Source organism: Pleurodeles waltl, chromosome 7 (assembly GCF_031143425.1).
Source record: "Pleurodeles waltl isolate 20211129_DDA chromosome 7, aPleWal1.hap1.20221129, whole genome shotgun sequence".
Classification (NCBI taxonomy): Eukaryota; Metazoa; Chordata; class Amphibia; order Caudata; family Salamandridae; genus Pleurodeles; species Pleurodeles waltl.
Genome location: NC_090446.1, coordinates 604,025,632 through 604,041,962, shown reverse-complemented (window position 1 = coordinate 604,041,962; position 16,331 = coordinate 604,025,632). Strand labels below are relative to the sequence as shown.

At 49.0% G+C, this 16,331-nt stretch overlaps 1 protein-coding gene across 4 annotated transcripts in view; it reads left to right on the top strand.

Annotated features, from left to right (window-relative positions):
• LOC138304453 (histone-lysine N-methyltransferase, H3 lysine-36 specific-like) overlaps nt 1-16,331 on the top strand; it is a 1,084,114-nt gene that overhangs the window by 847,146 nt on the left and 220,637 nt on the right. For all 4 annotated transcript variants that reach the window (XM_069244523.1, XM_069244520.1, XM_069244521.1 and 1 more), the window contains 2 exons: nt 11,201-11,401; nt 11,495-11,674. In XM_069244523.1, coding sequence (XP_069100624.1) covers nt 11,201-11,401; nt 11,495-11,674 — 381 coding nt within the window. The remainder of the gene's footprint in view (nt 1-11,200; nt 11,402-11,494; nt 11,675-16,331) is intronic.

Below are 16,331 nucleotides of genomic sequence, written 5' to 3'. Positions count from 1 at the left end.
AGGCTTTCCTCCCAAAGATTTCTGGTTCAGAAGTGGTAATAAGAGCGGAAACACCACTGTGATGCATTACCTCAACAAACAGGGAGGCACAAGATCTCTTCCTCTCTCCAGGGAAGATCAGAAGATCTGGAACTGGGCGGTGCAGCATGGCATCATGCTCACAGCAGTGCATCTTCCAGGAGTTCAGAACAAGGTAGCAGATTCACTCAGCAGGCAAAATAGCAATGTGTCACGAATGGGAACTGGACCAATCCATGATCAACCACATTTTTTCTCAGTGGGGAACACCCAATCTTGACCTATTCGCCAGCGAGTTGAACTCCAAATGCCGATACTTCGCAAGCTGGCATCACCAAAAGGGATCATGAGGGAATGCATTTTCCATAGCTTGGTCAGGAAACTTTGCATACGCTTTTCCACCAATCCCCTTGATCACAAGAGTCCTAACAAAGATGGAGAGAACCGTGTATGCTGATATTAATAGCCCCGTACTGGCCACGCCAACATTGGTTCACTGAGCTTCTTCTTCTGTCAGTGAAGCCCAAAGGTCTCGTTACTTCCCCTCGCAATCTTCTACATAGGCAGGTCACCACTCTGACTGTTCTCGATTCTACCATAAATATTGATAACTAATTGACTGATAAGGCTCCTCTAATCTGGCCCCCCATTGTTGTCAAACAGCTGCCGTAACTGGGCCAGAAAGTAACTTCTGTAGGCAGATCGTTTTGGGCCCTAAATTCCTCAAACAGAAGGAGCATTCCATTTTCATTGACCACTCCAACCGTTGTAGCCCCCGCATCTCTCCATATTGCTAGTCCCCCCCAAGACCCTCTGTGAAGATTTTCCTCTAAGAATCCCAGCGGGATATCTGGAGAATATGTGGCCTTCGTTTGTATCTTTCGGAGGTGTCTTGCCCAGCACCGCTGCAAAGTTTGAAATTGAAGGTTATCCTTATGACCAGCAGCTGGGATCTGGAGGACTGCCCTTATCAAGCGTGCCAGGTCGAGAACCAAGATGGGAAGTGACCTACTCGGTGCCATCCTTCCTGCCAATCATTGTGTGAACCATTGCAGCTGGGCTGCCAAGTAGTAATCTTCAAACTCTGGGACCGACCCTTCGTTGTTGGTCTCTGTAGTGTAACCAGGACTACCGGCTGTCGCCCGGTCCCCATATGAAGCCCGTGAACATTCTATCAATTTCTCTAAAGTACATCTTGGGCACCCAGAGGGGTAATGCCGTAAAATAATATAATAGCCTGGGGAGCGCCACCATTTTTAAAAGGGCTGCTCTCCCTGCTACTGAAATCAGTATTGTGGACTAGAATGACACGCTCGTTCTCAGGTCTCTGATGGCTCTACCCAGATTACCATCCATTAAATCCTCTATAGGATGATATATATGAACCCCTAAATATGAAAGGGATCGAGGTTGCCAGACTAAAGGCCCCAGCTCATCCAGTGGTATCCCATCCGCCTGTGCCGGGAACAAACATGACTTGCTCCAGTTAACCTGGAGTCCTGATAGTAGTCTGTATCGCTCCAAGATATCTTGTGCCCCGGGCAGATCATCCTGAGCATTCCGGAGGAACAGGAGCATATCATCTGCATTGAGTGCAATATACTGCTCTCTGCAATCTACCTTTATTCCCCGGTACATCGTTCCCTCTCAAGCCCAGCATGCTAACGGCTCTGTAGCCAGGGCAAACAGGGGGGAGAGGGGTCACCGCTGTCTAGTACCCACCTCTTCTCTGTAAGCCTCAGATATCTGTCGCCCCGTTCGAACTCTAGCCATTAGTGCTGTATAAAGTAAGTGGGTCCCGGAGATAAATGCCTTACCAAGACCCAAGCTCTCTTTCACATTGTATAGAAATGGCCATGCTAGACTGGCAAATGCCTTCTCTATATCCACTGCTAGAACGGCAGCTGTCTGTCTATTAAAGGTATTGGCTCTCAATATTGTGCAGAGGCACCTTGCGTTATGAGCTGTGCTTCTCCCAGGAATTAATCCAACTTGATCTGCATTGACCAGTAGAGGCATCATCGCATTGCTAGAACCCTGTTTAGTATTTTATTAGTCTGTGTTTAACATTGATAGCGGCCGATAGGCACATTTATCGTGGGGTACTTTGCCTGGTTTCAACAAGGGAACAATCAGGTCATCCCAGGTAGACCATAGCAGTAGACCGATGATCTTGGCTGTATTAAGTATTTCGGCCAGCTTAGGAGCTAGGGTTTCCACAAATGTATCATAAAACTCAATGGAGTTCCCACCTGTACCCGGTGTCTTGTTCCGGGCCATGATTTTAATCTCTGCCTAAATTTCTGGAACAGAGATTTCGGCCCCCAAGGCCTCCAACTGCTCAGGTGATAATTGTGGCAGTTGCAGAGTAGCCAAAAAGTCTCTCAGCGCTGTCATGGGAAGCCCCGTGCACACCCCATAAAGCTGTGCGTAGTACTCATAAAATACAGCATCTATTTCATTCTGTTGGAACTTTTTCGAGCCATCTTCAGCCTCAACCTCTACAGTAACTGACCCACGCTTGGTAGGATTCGCCATCCATGCTAATAGTGGACCCATACGGTCTCTCTCATTATGGTCCTGCATCATATAGTCTTGGTAATCCGAACAACGCAATCTTTCAACTTTAACTGCCAAGGATTCCTTTGCTGTTAGGAGCTCCTGTTGTAGCTCTGGATGGTCAGGGTGTCGCTTTTCACTCTTCCGAAGGAGTTCCCCGGCCAATAGGAACTCCTGAACTAAAGTCCTTCTAATCCCCACCATCTCCAAGATACATCTCCCCCTTATCACCGTTTTAAATGCATCCCATTCTGCTAATGGCCAGTCGGCTGTTCCTGTGTCTTCCTCAAAGTAGTGAGTAATGGTCGACCTGATTATGTCTCGGAACACTGGATTCTTTAGGGTTTCCCATCACAACCGCCAGGTCGGTATGTCACCACCACATAGCGACCCTCCGTATCAATTACATGGCTCGTATGCTGAAAGGGTACCCCTGTCCTGATCCGTATCAGCACTACACACGCATATGCAGAGTATGTAGTGTACTAAAGTTTAACCATGGTATGCATCCCCTTGATATTCCAAATAACTATTTTATATGCTGTGGTGTCTGCCATGTGTAGTATTATTCCTCCCTATCTTCTTCTTTCTGAGTTATGCCCAGGAGATTTGCATTTCCCCATTATTACTCTTGTGGTAATGTAACCTAGTACATCCATCTCTCGAAAACTCCCCAACTGAGAACTAACCCCATCATACCCCCTCCCCAAGACAAGTAGGCCTGCCCCCCTCATCCAAACAGTAACTCTTACTTTAATATTGGTGGAAGTGTCTGCCAACTAACTTCGAGGGGGTGGTCGCAGTCATCAAATTTGCATCCTGCCCGACTCTCCCCTCACCTACCGGCATTAGTATCATATAGTGGCCCTCCACCCCTGTTATTTTCCACATTCGATTTAACTCATTCATGTAGAGCTTATAACTCAGCAACTGGGCAGTACAAGCCATAATCCCTAAATCATGCCCTTCTGCTGAACAGCCAGTGCGCTCATGACGGCACTCCTCCTAGGCAAATAAATAGTGAGGGTTCCTCCAAAAAAAGCTAATCAACAGGTCAGCCCCATCCTTTTCTCAGTCAGTGTCAGAAGCAGTCATCTGCTGTGCTGGGGTGACTTAGGGCATTTAGGCCCTCATTCTGACCCTGGCGGTTTGAAACCGCCAGGGCAGAGGGCCGCGGAAGCACCGCCAACAGGTAAAGCCGCGGTCAGAAAAGGGCAACCGGCGGTTTCCCGCCGGTTTACCCCTGGCCCAGGGAATCCTCCATGGCGGCGCTGCTTGCAGCGCCGCCATGGGGATTCCGACCCCCTTCCCGCCAGCCTGTTTCTGGCGGTTTTCACCGCCAGAACCAGATTGGCGGGAACGGTTGTCGTGGGGCCCCTGGGGGCCCCTGCACTGCCCATGCCACTGGCATGGGCAGTGCAGGGGCCCACTAACAGGGCCCCACAATGATTTTCAGCAGACACTGAAAATCGCGACGGGTGCCACTGCACCCGTCGCACCCCTGCAAATCCACCGGCTCCATTCGGAGCCGGCTTCCTCTTTGCAGGGGCTTTCCCGCTGGGCCGGCGGGCGATCTTTTGAAGATCGCCCGCCGGCCCAGCGGGAAAGTTGTTATGACCCCCGCGGTCATTTGACCGCGGTGCGGTCTTTTGGAGGTTTCTGCCCGGTGGGCGCCGCCCGCCGGGGTCGGAATGACCCCCTTAGTCCTCCGAATAGGCCAAGGAACCATCTCCTCTAGAAATGGAGGACTCGCTAGCTGTTTTCATCGCTGTCGGGCTCGTTTCTCTTCCTCTCTGCTTACTCATCGCCACCACTGTCTCCACTACCCTAAGGCGACCCCTCTGTGCCTCTATCTCAATTGGTGTGCGTCCTCTCGGGCTCCGCTCCCTCCTTTGTTTCCTCTTCTTCTGCTCGCTCCGTGTTGGAATTGATCACAGCTAGGTCCAGGTTACGCTTCGAGATCCAGGCAGTCTGATACCTCACAGGGTGTCTGAAAAAAGTGTGTCCCTTCAGCCGTGGAGATCTAAAGGCGGGCAGAAAACAACATGGCATATTTCATATTTAGGTGCTGCAGCCTTTCCTTTGACTCAGTAAACTTTGCCCTCTGTTTTGTATGGCTTCAGTAAAGTATGGTAAGATCATCACCTTGTGATCATCCACTGTAATTTCATTTTTTGCTCACGCCATTGCCAATATATGATCACAGTCTTGTAAAAGGCGAGCTACAATAGGTCTGCGGGACATCCCAAGTGGGCTGGCCTGGCCTGGCAGGGACCCTATGAGCCCTCTTGTAGCCATTTCTCCATGTAAGATAGCACATGTCCCCCTCTGTTCTTTAATGCATGCCTACAATGCAGATGATATTCATCCTGGATCTGTCCTCGCTGTCCTCCGCACGGAGATCTAAGGTGCACACCTTTGCCTCCATTGTAGTCAATTTGGTTGCAATGATGTTACACCGGGATGGAGTTCCGTCAGTGTTCTTCCAGTCGTGGTGACTCTTTCGGCAAACCGCCGATGGTCATCCTTAACAATACCAAGGTCCATGCCCAGCGCATCAAACTTAGTTTGGAGCACCTCTCTAGTTGTCGTGATGGCTTGAAGGATGTCTTTCATTGTGGCCCTCCCATCTTGTTCTTTGTCCTTTCGTAGGTCCCTTCGTTGTCCTCTGATATTTCTGCTGCACCGTCTTATTTCTTTTGTACTTTCCCCATGTCTGCTGGGGCAGTTTCCAAGTGCTATTTAGTTTCCTCCTAGCGTGCCCTCAGCTGGTCAACTACTACGCCAACTCTCAATTTGCCACCCTCGTTGATGTCCCCGATTTTCCAAGAATATTCTATTGGCTTGCCTGTGCTATTCTGTCTTGAAGGTTGCCACTAAAACAACGTGTGAGCAGCAGCTAGACAGTCCAACCTCTAATTTGCTCCCCCTCGGCTCGGCAATGCTCAGGTGGGGTTGGGGATGGGGATATTCTCCTTTCACCGCCAGCGCACGCGCCCCCGTGTTCTGAGTTCTCCTGTGTGCGCATTGACCAACCCCGTATACATAATCCTGTGTGGCTGGCTTGGCCTCTTCAGCGATTCATCGTGCCCCTGGTTGCAAGCATGCGGGCTAATCAACTCTCGCAGCACAGTGCAGAATCTTATGGGCCCCTCTCCATGCTCTCTCCTCGATGGAAGGTGCCCGCCCCAAGTCCGTGCTGTGGACCTGTGCGCCACCTCTGTTCTTCCCAGTACGAGGCCTCAGGTTCCCCCAGTGCTTGGACCCCAGGGATTATAGGCCCAGTCTCCCCTGCAGTTCCAGGGCTGCTCTAATGCCTGCAGCTATTTTCCCCTGATGTTTGTCCCCTCTGTCCATTGTCAGGGCGCTATCTTGGATCCACTGTACATCAGGTTGACGCTTGTCTTTTTCCCTCTCTAATGCAATGAGCGCCGCCGCCCTTCTCTAGGCTGCCGCGAAATGCTCCTTGCCTCTTGCCACATCAGCGGGGCCATTGGCCTGTCTCCTCACCTCTTTTCTTCGTCATCGCTGACACCCTTCAGGAACACGGCTCTCCGGTCGGCCTAAGGTGACCCCGCAGCACCTCTCCGCTGGCTCGGCGCCCCGGGTGAGTAATCAGGCAGCCATATCTATTCCTGTTATATTCCCCAGGAACCCGGGGTCTCTCTGTCAGTTTTGAGTGACTCCCTCCGTACCTCAATGCCACCAGAATTCTCCGCTCTGGCAGGTGCCGCCATCTTATCCCAGCCTTCAGCGCCCCCACTAGTCCTCCCATATCAGAGGAGGCAAATGGCTTATTTCTTATACCTGTGCCGTTTCTGGAGGTTCCAGCACGGGCCAAAGTCATTCAGAGGGGAAATATCGGTGGGCCAGGCCCTGGCAGGGCCCCCGTTACATCAGAGTTGCCAGGGATGTGGGAGAGCTGGGCACGAGCCCAGTGAAATGGGTCTCACTACATTGGTCGCTGGCCACACCCCATAACGTTTTTATGACTTTTTATTACTGTGACCTTGTACACAGTTCTTTTACTAACAAGGATGTCTTTCCTCATAGATATTCTTATGAATGTAAGGTCTGTTTCTTTTGTACTAGACCAGTTTTCGTCTGGTCAGAGACTTTCAATGTTGTTGAGTTACTTCTGACATTCATTTGACATACTTGCATAAATGAGCTTATTCCCATGTTTTTTATTTCTTGTGGTTTTATTTACCTTTGGTTCCTTCCATAGGTTTTGTTCTCGTAGAGTATATTATTACTCACCTTAATTATTATGATTGTCTGTTTTCTTCTCTTGTTCTAAACTGTTTATATGATAATTAGAGATGTTTTTGGGACGTCTCAGCGTTCCCTCCTCAGGGTTACTATGACATTGGTATCTGATTCTAAAGTAAGGAATCTGTGGCTAGATGTCTCTATCAGATGAACAAATTACTTACTTCTGGTAATGCATTATCTGGTAAAGACAGGATCTAGCCGCAGATTCCTCAACACCCTCCCATCCTCCCTTGTTCGACAGACTGAGTCCTCTTTGGTCTCAAAAGATTTTGTTACGGAAATCAACACCTTGAATTAAAAAATTGGTGATTATTCGATACAGGGGTGTCTTTTGTTCTAGCACACTGTTTCAATAGACCGTTTCTATATGTGGCTCCACGTTTTGAGCACGGAAAATAGTCACGGAAGAAACTGACATCGGCAAGGGTGTTATATGGACTCCGCTGACATCGCATGTGGTGGACGACGTCGATATAGATTCATGCGACGCCCGCTTCCAACGCACAGATGTGCTATGGTAAAAAGGTTTCCGGATCCAGACTTGCGCCTGGATTAGATGCTAAAGTAAGGAATCAGTGACTAGATCCTCTCTCTACCAGATAATGCGTTGCCAAAGATAAGTAACTTGTTCTTTTGTACTTTTGCTTTGTGTGCAGTAAAATCTCAAATACAATATGGCCCCAGATTGGCATGTTACATATTTGAGAAACAGATTTATTTATATATATTTTTTAAGGGTTTTTGTTGTTCTTCTGTTTATGCATTATGCATAATTATGCATAATTATTTTGTTAATGCCTGTCCTTATGAAAGCATTTGTCTAGCAAAATGTCTAGGGTTGAAATACGTTCACGTGTGTTAGGGTGGATGTAGGAAGTTGGCTCTGTATGTACTATTTCAAAGTAAGAAATAGCATGCACAGAGTCCAAGGGTTCCCCTTAGAGGTAAGATAGTGGCAAAAAGAGATAATTCCAATGCTCTATTTTGTGGTAGTGTGGTCGAGCAGTAGGCTTATCAGAGGTTAGTGTTAAGCATTTGTTGTACACATAGGCAATAAATGAGGAACACACACACAAAGACAATTCCAGGCCAGTAGGTTTTTATCTAGAAAAATATCTTTTCTTAGTTTTTTTTAAGAACCACAGGTTCACGATTTACAAACAATACTTTAAATGAAAGGTATTTCACTCAGGTATCTTAGGAACTTTGAATTATCACAATAGCATGTACAGTTTTGGCAAAAATGGCAATAACAGTGCAAAAATCAACAGTTCCTGGAGAGGTAAGTAATTGTTAAGTTCACAGGTAAGTAAAACACTTACAGGGTTCCAAGTTGGGTCCATGGTAGCCCACTGTTGGGGGTTCAAGGCAACCCCAAAGTTACCACACCAGCAGCTCAGGGCCGGTCAGGTGCAGAGGTCAAAGTGGTGCCCAAAACACATAGGCTTCAATGGAAATAGGGGTGCCCCGGTTCCACTCTGCCAGCAGGTAAGTACCCGCGACTTCGGAGGGAAGACCAGGGGGGTTTTGTAGGGCACCGGGGGGGGGGGGACACAAGCAGGCACAGAAAGTACACCCTCAGTGGCACAGGGGCGGCTGGGTGCAGAGTGCAAACAGGCATCGGGTTTTCAATAGGAATCAGTGGGGAGACCCGGGGGTTTCTTCAACGATGCAGGCAGGCACAGGGGGACTCCTCGGGGTAGCCACCACCTGGGCTAGGCAAAGGGTCACCTGGGGGTCGCTCCTGCACTGGAGTTCGGTTCCTTCAGGTCTTGGGGGCTGCGGGTGCAGTGTGGTTTCCAGGCGTCAGGTTCCTTGAAGCAGGCAGTCGTGGTCAGGGGAGCCTCTGGATTCCCTCTGCAGGCGTCACTGTGGGGGCTCAGGGGGGTCAACTCTGGCTACTCACGGGCTCCCAGTCGCCGGGGAGTCCTCCCTGTAGTGTTAGTTTTCCGCAGGTCGAGCCGGGGGCGTCGGGTGCAGAGTGGAAAGTCTCACGCTTCCGGCGGGAAACGTGTGGTCTTTAAAAGTTGCTTCTTCGTTTCAAAAAGTTGCAAGTTCTTGAATAGGGCCGCTGTTCTCGGGAGTTTCATGGTCCTTTAGATGCAGGGTAGTCCTCTGAGGCTTCAGAGGTCGCTGGACCCTGTTGGATGCGTCGCTATTGCAGTTTTCTTCGCAGTAGTGAGACAGGCCAGTGGGGCTGGGGCCAAGTCAGTTGTCATCTCCGTCTTCACTGCAGGGCTTCAGGTCAGCAGTCCTTCTTCTTCTTTAGGTTGCAGGAATCTATCTTCCTCAGTTCTGGGAGCCCCTAAATACTCAATTTAGGGGTGTGTTTAGGTCTGGGAGGGCAGTAGCCAATGGCTACTGGCCCTGAGGGTGGCTACACCCTCTTTGTGCCTCCTCCCTGTGGGGAGGGGGGCACATCCCTAATCCTATTGGGGGAATCCTGCCTCTGCAAGATGGAGGATTCCTAAAAGTTAGAGTCACCTCAGCTCAGGGCACCTTAGGGGCTGACCTGACTGGGGAGTGACTCCTCCTTGTTTTTCTCATTATCTCCTCCAGCCTTGCCGCCAAAAGTGGGGGCAGTGGCCGGAGGGGCTGGCATCTCCACTAGCTTGGGATGCCCTGTGGTGCTGTAACAAAGGGGGTGAGCCTTTGAGGCTCACCGCCAGGTGTTACAGTTCCTGTAGGGGGAGGTGAGAAGCACCTCCACCGAGTACAGGTTTGTTCCTGGTCACAGAGTGACAAAGGCACTCTCCCCATGTGGCCAGCAACATGTCTGGTGTGTGGCAGGCTGGCAAAAACTAGTCAACCCACACTGGAGTCGCAGATGTTTTCAGGGGGCATCTCTAAGTTACCCACTGGGTGTATTTCACAATAAAATGTACACTGGCATCAGTGTGCATTTATTGTGCTGAGAAGTTTGATACCAAACTTCCCAGTTTTCAGTGTAGCCATTATGGTGCTGTGGAGTTCGTGTATGACAGACTCCCAGACCATACACTCTTATGGCTATCCTGCACTTACAATGTCTAAGGTTTTGCTTAGACACTGTAGGGGCATAGTGCTCATGCACCTATGCCCTCACCTGTGGTATAGTGCACCCTGCCTTAGGGCTGTAAGGCCTGCTAGAGGGGTGACTTACCTATGCTTCAAGCAGTGTGAGGTTGGCATGGCGCCCTGAGGGGAGTGCCATGTCGACTTAGTCATTTTCTCCCCATCAGCACACATAAGCTGGCAAGCAGTGTGTATGTGCTGAGTGAGGGGTCCCTAGGGTGGCATAAGACATGCTGCAGCCCTTAGAGACCTTCCCTGGCATCAGGGCCCTTGGTACCAGGAGTACCAGTTACAAGGGTCTTACCTGGGTGCCAGGGTTGTGCCAATTGTGGAGACAAAGGTACAGTTTAGGGAAAGAACACTGGTGCTGGGGCCTGAATTGCAGGGTCCCAGCACACTTTGAAATCATAACTTGGCATCAGCAAAGGCAAAAAGTCAGGGGGTAACCATGCCAAGGACACATTTCCTTACCGTGGACAACTGAACATAGCAGCTAAAAACAGGTTTTGCTAACGCATTGGTTAGCATTGTCACCTCTCTTTGTGTCCCTCCATGAAAGGATTCTTATACATTTGCGTGTGCTTCTTTGAATAAGTGTTTCAGCTCTGTATATTTGTCTGTTGTGGCCTTTTCTAAATTGTTCTCAGCTCATTGACAATCTAGTTGCAAAACTTTTTTTGAAGTAGTAGACTGACAAGACAATCTACCTCTTTCATAGAATAATAGTGCAAACCGATCGTACCTGATTTTGTGAGCAACTCAACTTGATATGCTCTTAACTAATACCACTTCAGCCTCCACAAATGGTCTGCTTGTCCTGTTAATGTCCTGTTTAAATTTTCCATCCAAAGAGAGTATTTGCACACTGCAGTGTCTTAGCAAAAATAACTTAGCTAGACATACAAGCGATGGTGCACCATTACTCACCACACTAATGGTATCACAGCATTCTCTTGAGTTTGTGTTTTTTTATTTGTTCATAGCAAACAACCTTAGCGATGCTCCAAATTATAAAAGTAATGAGTAAAAATCTACAAGACTAGAAATAGTGTACATGTGTAAAGCATGTGTTGCGAATGAACATTGCAAAACCAATGCTTCTATTTGTTTTTGATTTAGCCCAAACTGTTTGTGGAGGGTGCCATGGGATGTGCAGAGGAAGTTGGCAATGTATTGTAGATGTTGTAGATTGAATTCATGCTTTCTCTTGAAGGCTTAGTTAGAATAGTAAAGTAAAGATTTGCTAAAGCTAAAGAACACATACAATATGCTGATTGTACATCTCTCCCCCTAGGTCTTCATACCTGCTTTGTGTGCAAGGAGGCTGACCCAGCTGTGAAACGCTGCACAGTTACCTTGTGTGGAAAATACTATCATGAAGCATGTGTGACAAAGTACCCACCAGCCTTGGTCCAGAACAGGGGCTTTCGCTGCTCTTTGCACATCTGCATAACCTGCCATGCCAGTAACCCCACCAATCTTTCTTCCTCGAAAGGTAACCCCTGTTAAGCTACAATGTGTACCTGCAGATCATCTAATCTTTATATATACATTTTTCACTACATTTTAGTTGGTTATCTTTTGTCAGGTCGTTTGATGCGCTGTGTGCGATGTCCAGTTGCATACCATGCCAATGACTTCTGCCTAGCTGCAGGCACTGTGATCCTTGCCTCCAACAGCATGATCTGCCCCAACCATTTTACACCAAGGAGAGGTTGCAAGAACCATGAACACATCAATGTCAGCTGGTGTTTTGTCTGTTCAGAAGGTAAAGCTTTGTACATGCCTGCATAATGTTGAATTTGTATGTGCACAATATGGATGGCTTAGTCTGCTCCTTATGATACAGTGTAAGGCAGATTGTACTAACTTTTACTTAAGGGTAATACGTTGTTATTGTCACAATGTGGTTGTGAATGACTGTGTGTACAGATGAAATGATCTTGACCTATCCGGTCTTGACCTACTGTAGGAAGCTGGCTCTGTATATACTATCTCAAAGAGAGAGATAGTGTGCGCAGAGTCCAAGGGTTCCCCTTAAAGGTTGATAGTGGCAAAATTAGATTCTACTAATGCTCTATTTTGTGGTAGTGTGGTCGAGCAGCAGGCTTATCACAGGGTAGTGTTAAGCATTTGTTGTGCACACACAGGCAATAAATGAGAACACACACTCAAAGACTTAACTCCAGGCCAATAGGTTTTTATATAGAAAAATATTATTTTCTTAATTTATGTTAGAACCACAAGATTCAGAATTCAACTAAATACATAAATTGTAAGGTACTTTGCATAGGTAAGTATGGAACATTGAAGTAAAACGGTAAGGTACACAGTTTTGGCAAAAATGGCAATGAGCTATTTGAAAAGTGGACACTGCAGAAATCAACAGTTCCTGGGGGAGGTAAATACAAGTTAGTTTAGCAGGTAAGTAAAGCACTTAGAAGTTCAGTCTCCAGGGCATAGGTAGCTCACCATTGGGGAGGTTCAAGTCAACCCCAAACACCCAGTACCAGCAACACAGGGCCGCTCAGGTGCAGAGGTCAATGTAGTGCCCAAATAACATAGGCGCCTGTGGAGACTAGAGGTGCTCTGGTTCTAGTCTGCTAGCAGGTAAGTACCTGCGTCCTCGGGGCGCAGACCAGGGTTGTTTTGTAGAGCACTGGGTGGGGGAGTCACAAACAGGTACACAAAATATGCCCTCAGCAGCACGGGGCGGCCGGGTGCAGTGTGCAAAGTAGGTGTTGGGTTTTGCTTTGAAAGCAATGGAGGGACCAGGGGGTCACTTTGGCGCTGCAGGCAGGGCATAGGGGGGCTTCTTGGGCCAGCCACTGACTGGGCAACAATGAGGGCTGCCTGCTGGTCTCTCCTGCACCTGTAGTTGGTTTCTCTCGGGCCTAGTGGCTGCGGGTGCAGTGCTTCTTTAAGGCATCAGGTTCTTTGTTACCGGGCAGTCACGGTCAGGGTGAGCCTCTGGATTCTCTCTGCAGGCGTTGCTTTGGGGGTGCAGGGAGGTTGTCTCAGAGTGTCCACGTCATTGGAGTTGCCTGGGGGTCCTCGCTGCAGTGTTTTTTTCTCTGGACAAGAGCCAGGGGCATTGGGTGCAGAGTGTTGGGGACTCACGCTTCCGGAGTGTGGCTGGAGTCCCTTTAAAGGTTTCTTCTTTGTTGTTTAGATAGAGCTGCTGTCCACAGGAGTTTCTTGGTCCTTTGGGTTGCAGGGCAGTCCTCTGAGTCGGCAGAGGTCGCTGGTCCTGCTGGATGTGTCGCTGTTGCAGGTTCTTTAAGTCTGGAGACAGGCCGGTAGGGCTGGGGCCAAGTCAGGTGTTGTCTCTGTCTTCTCTGCGGGGCTTTCAGGTCAGCAGTCCTTCTTGTTTAGGTGGTCTGGAATCTGCTTTCCTGGGTTCAGGGTCACCCCCTAAATGCTCAATTTAGGGGGGTGTTTAGAGCTGGAGGGCAGTAGCCAATGGCTACTGTCCTTGAGGGTGGCTACACCCTCCTTGTGCCTCCTCCCTGTGGGGAGGGGGGCACATCCCTAATCCTATTGGGGGAAATCCGCCAAAGCAAGATGGAGGATTTTCTAAGGCAGGGGTCACCTCAGCTCAGGGCACCTTAGGGGCTGTCCTGGCTGGAGGGTGACTCCTCTTTGTTTTTCTCACTATCTCCTTTGGACTTTCCGCCAAAGGTAGGGGCTTTGTCCGGGGGTGGGCATCTCCACTAGCTGGAGTACCTTGGGGCATTGTAACACAGAGCCTGAGCCGTTGAGGCTCACTGCTAGGTGACACAGTTCCTGCAGGGGGGAGGTGTGAAGCACCTCCACCCAGTGCAGGCTTTGTTTCTGGCCTCAGAGAGCACAAATGTTCTCACCCCAGGAGGTCAGAAACTCGTCCTTCAGTGGCAGGCTGGCACAGACCAGACAGTCTTGCACTGAAGGATTGGTAAAATATAGGTGGCATCTCTGAGATGCCCTCTGTGTGCATTTTGTAATAAATCCAGTACTGGCATCAGTGTGGGTTTATTATTCTGAGAAGTTGGATACCAAACTTCCCAGTATTCAGTGTAGCCATTATGGAGCTGTGGAGTTCGTTTTGACAACTCCCAGACCATATACATAATATGGCCATACTGTACTTACAATGTCTGAACAATGGACTTAGACACTGTAGGGGCATATTGCTCATGCAGCTATGCCCTCACCTGTGGTATAGCGCACCCTGCCTTAGGGCTTAAAGGCCTGCTAGAGGGGTGACTTGCCTATGCCGCAGGCAGTAATTTGTGTGGATGCATGTTGACTTTGCCTTTTTCTCCCCACCAACACACACAATCTGCAATGGCAGCGTGCATGTGTTAGGTGAGGGGTCCATTAGTGTGGCATAACACATGCTGCAGCCCTTAGGGACCTTCCCTGATCACAGGGCCCTTGGTACCACTGGTACCTTTTACAAGGGACTTAGCTGTGTGCCAGTTGTGGAAACAATGTTAAATTTTTAGTGAAAGAACACTGGTGCTGGGGCCTGGTTAGCAGGGTCCCTGCACACTCTGCCACGTTAGCATCAATATCAGGCAAAAAGTGTGGGAGGGGGGGGTTTAACTGCAACAAGGAGCCATTTTCCTACACATATAGAGTGTTTCATATTGTTAAAAACATATCTTTCAAACCCGTCCTCTATTCACAAAACAAAAACTTTAAAAAATTGCAGAAACTCATTTATGTAAATGCATGTGCTATATTGTTATGATGAGGGAGGGAATCCAAATGATAACCCCTTTTCTTTTTGGGGGGCCCTTTAGTTCACTTCTCACAAGCAGTGAGGTGCTACTCAGAGATGCCATGTCCTCAGACTGAAGGGTCTGTGTTTCAATATTGAGGGTTTAAGGCAACCTTGGTTTAGGATGCGAGCAACTCATTCATATTGACTGGTTCCTCGTTGCGGGGCGCAGGGCAGCCGGATGCAGGGCGAGTTGGAGATCCAGGAGCTGTGCGCAACGAAGTCCTTTGGAGCTGTAGGTGAGTTACTTTGAGGGCTGCTTACAGGACTACGGGGGCACTCTGGCTGGAGATACAGGGTGTTCCTGAAGTCCCTCGACTGGAGCTTCCTCTTGATCTTTTTACAACTCCAAGGGAGCTGGTTTTCTGATAGTCTGACGTCAGCTGACCAGTACCCATGTATTGGCATAACTCAGCCACTAGAGGGCACAGTGCCACCAGTCTTGGCACACTTGTAGGTCACGCCCGGGCTGTCATTGGTGTGTCGCCGAGTTTGGCCGTGACTTCTGGTCGCAGAGATAATTGGTGGTCAGTGAAGTGACCCTCACCAGTTTGGTGGTTCTTGCTTGGTTGTTGAGTGGTGCCTTCACTCAGAAGGGAGATCTGGGATGTTCCTTGAAGCCTGGAGGTCCCCTGGGTTTCTTGGGGTCAATCCAGTGTCCAGCTCCTCCGCAGCGTCAATATTTTGGGTCCTGGGTGCAGTAGGCAGGATTTGGCACTTTTTCTTTTGCAGCAGGTCCACAGTTCTCTTGCTTTGGATCTTCTTTGGTGCTAGTTTGTCTTTTCAAATCTGATTTCTTGGTCTAGGGGAGCCCACTAAATACTGAATTAAGTGGGCGTTTTAGGGGGAACCTGGTAGTGTTCAATGGGACACTTACCTTTGGGTGGCTACACCCACTATAGTGACCACTTCCTGTGGGTAGGGTCACTTCCCTAAACCTGATTGGTTATTTTCCTCCATTCCAAGATGGAAGAAACTGAATTTGAGGGTCCACTTTGCAGCAACTCCTTGCGGGTGGTGCATGCTAGGTGAGGCCACTCCTCCTACCCTTTGTGTGGTTTTCCGCCTTTGCTCCCTCCAAAAGTGGGGGTTTGCAAAGGGAGAGGACATCTGCTGCTAGCAGCAGGCCTGGGGATCGAGTTTCAATGGTGGTAGCCCTTTGAAGCTCACTGCCAGGTCAGTGCACATTCCCGAAGGAGGGGGTGTTAGCTCCTCCACCCAGGAAGGGCATTGTTTTACAAACCGGAGAGACAGGGCTCTGTGTATTGGCTGTCTGGATGTGCAGGCTGTCTGGAACCAGTCAGCACTCATGCCAGGATGGTTAGCTTTTGCAGGGGCCACCTCTGAGGTGACCCCTGGGTACATCTTATAATAAATCCAGTACTGGTACCAGTTTAGGTTTATCATTCGGAGTGGTTTGATACCAAACAACCTAGGGTGCAGAGTAGCCATTATGTAGCTGGGAAACTTGTGTTGACCAGTGTCCAGCACATACATTAAAATGGCTGCTCTCTTGACTCACTATGTCCTAGGTTTGACAGGCACACAGTAGGGGTATATGGGTCATGCAGCTATGCCCTCACATCTAGTATGAAGCACCCTTCCTTGGGGCTGCAAGACCTGCCAGAGGGGTGTCTTACCCATAATAAATGCAGTGTAT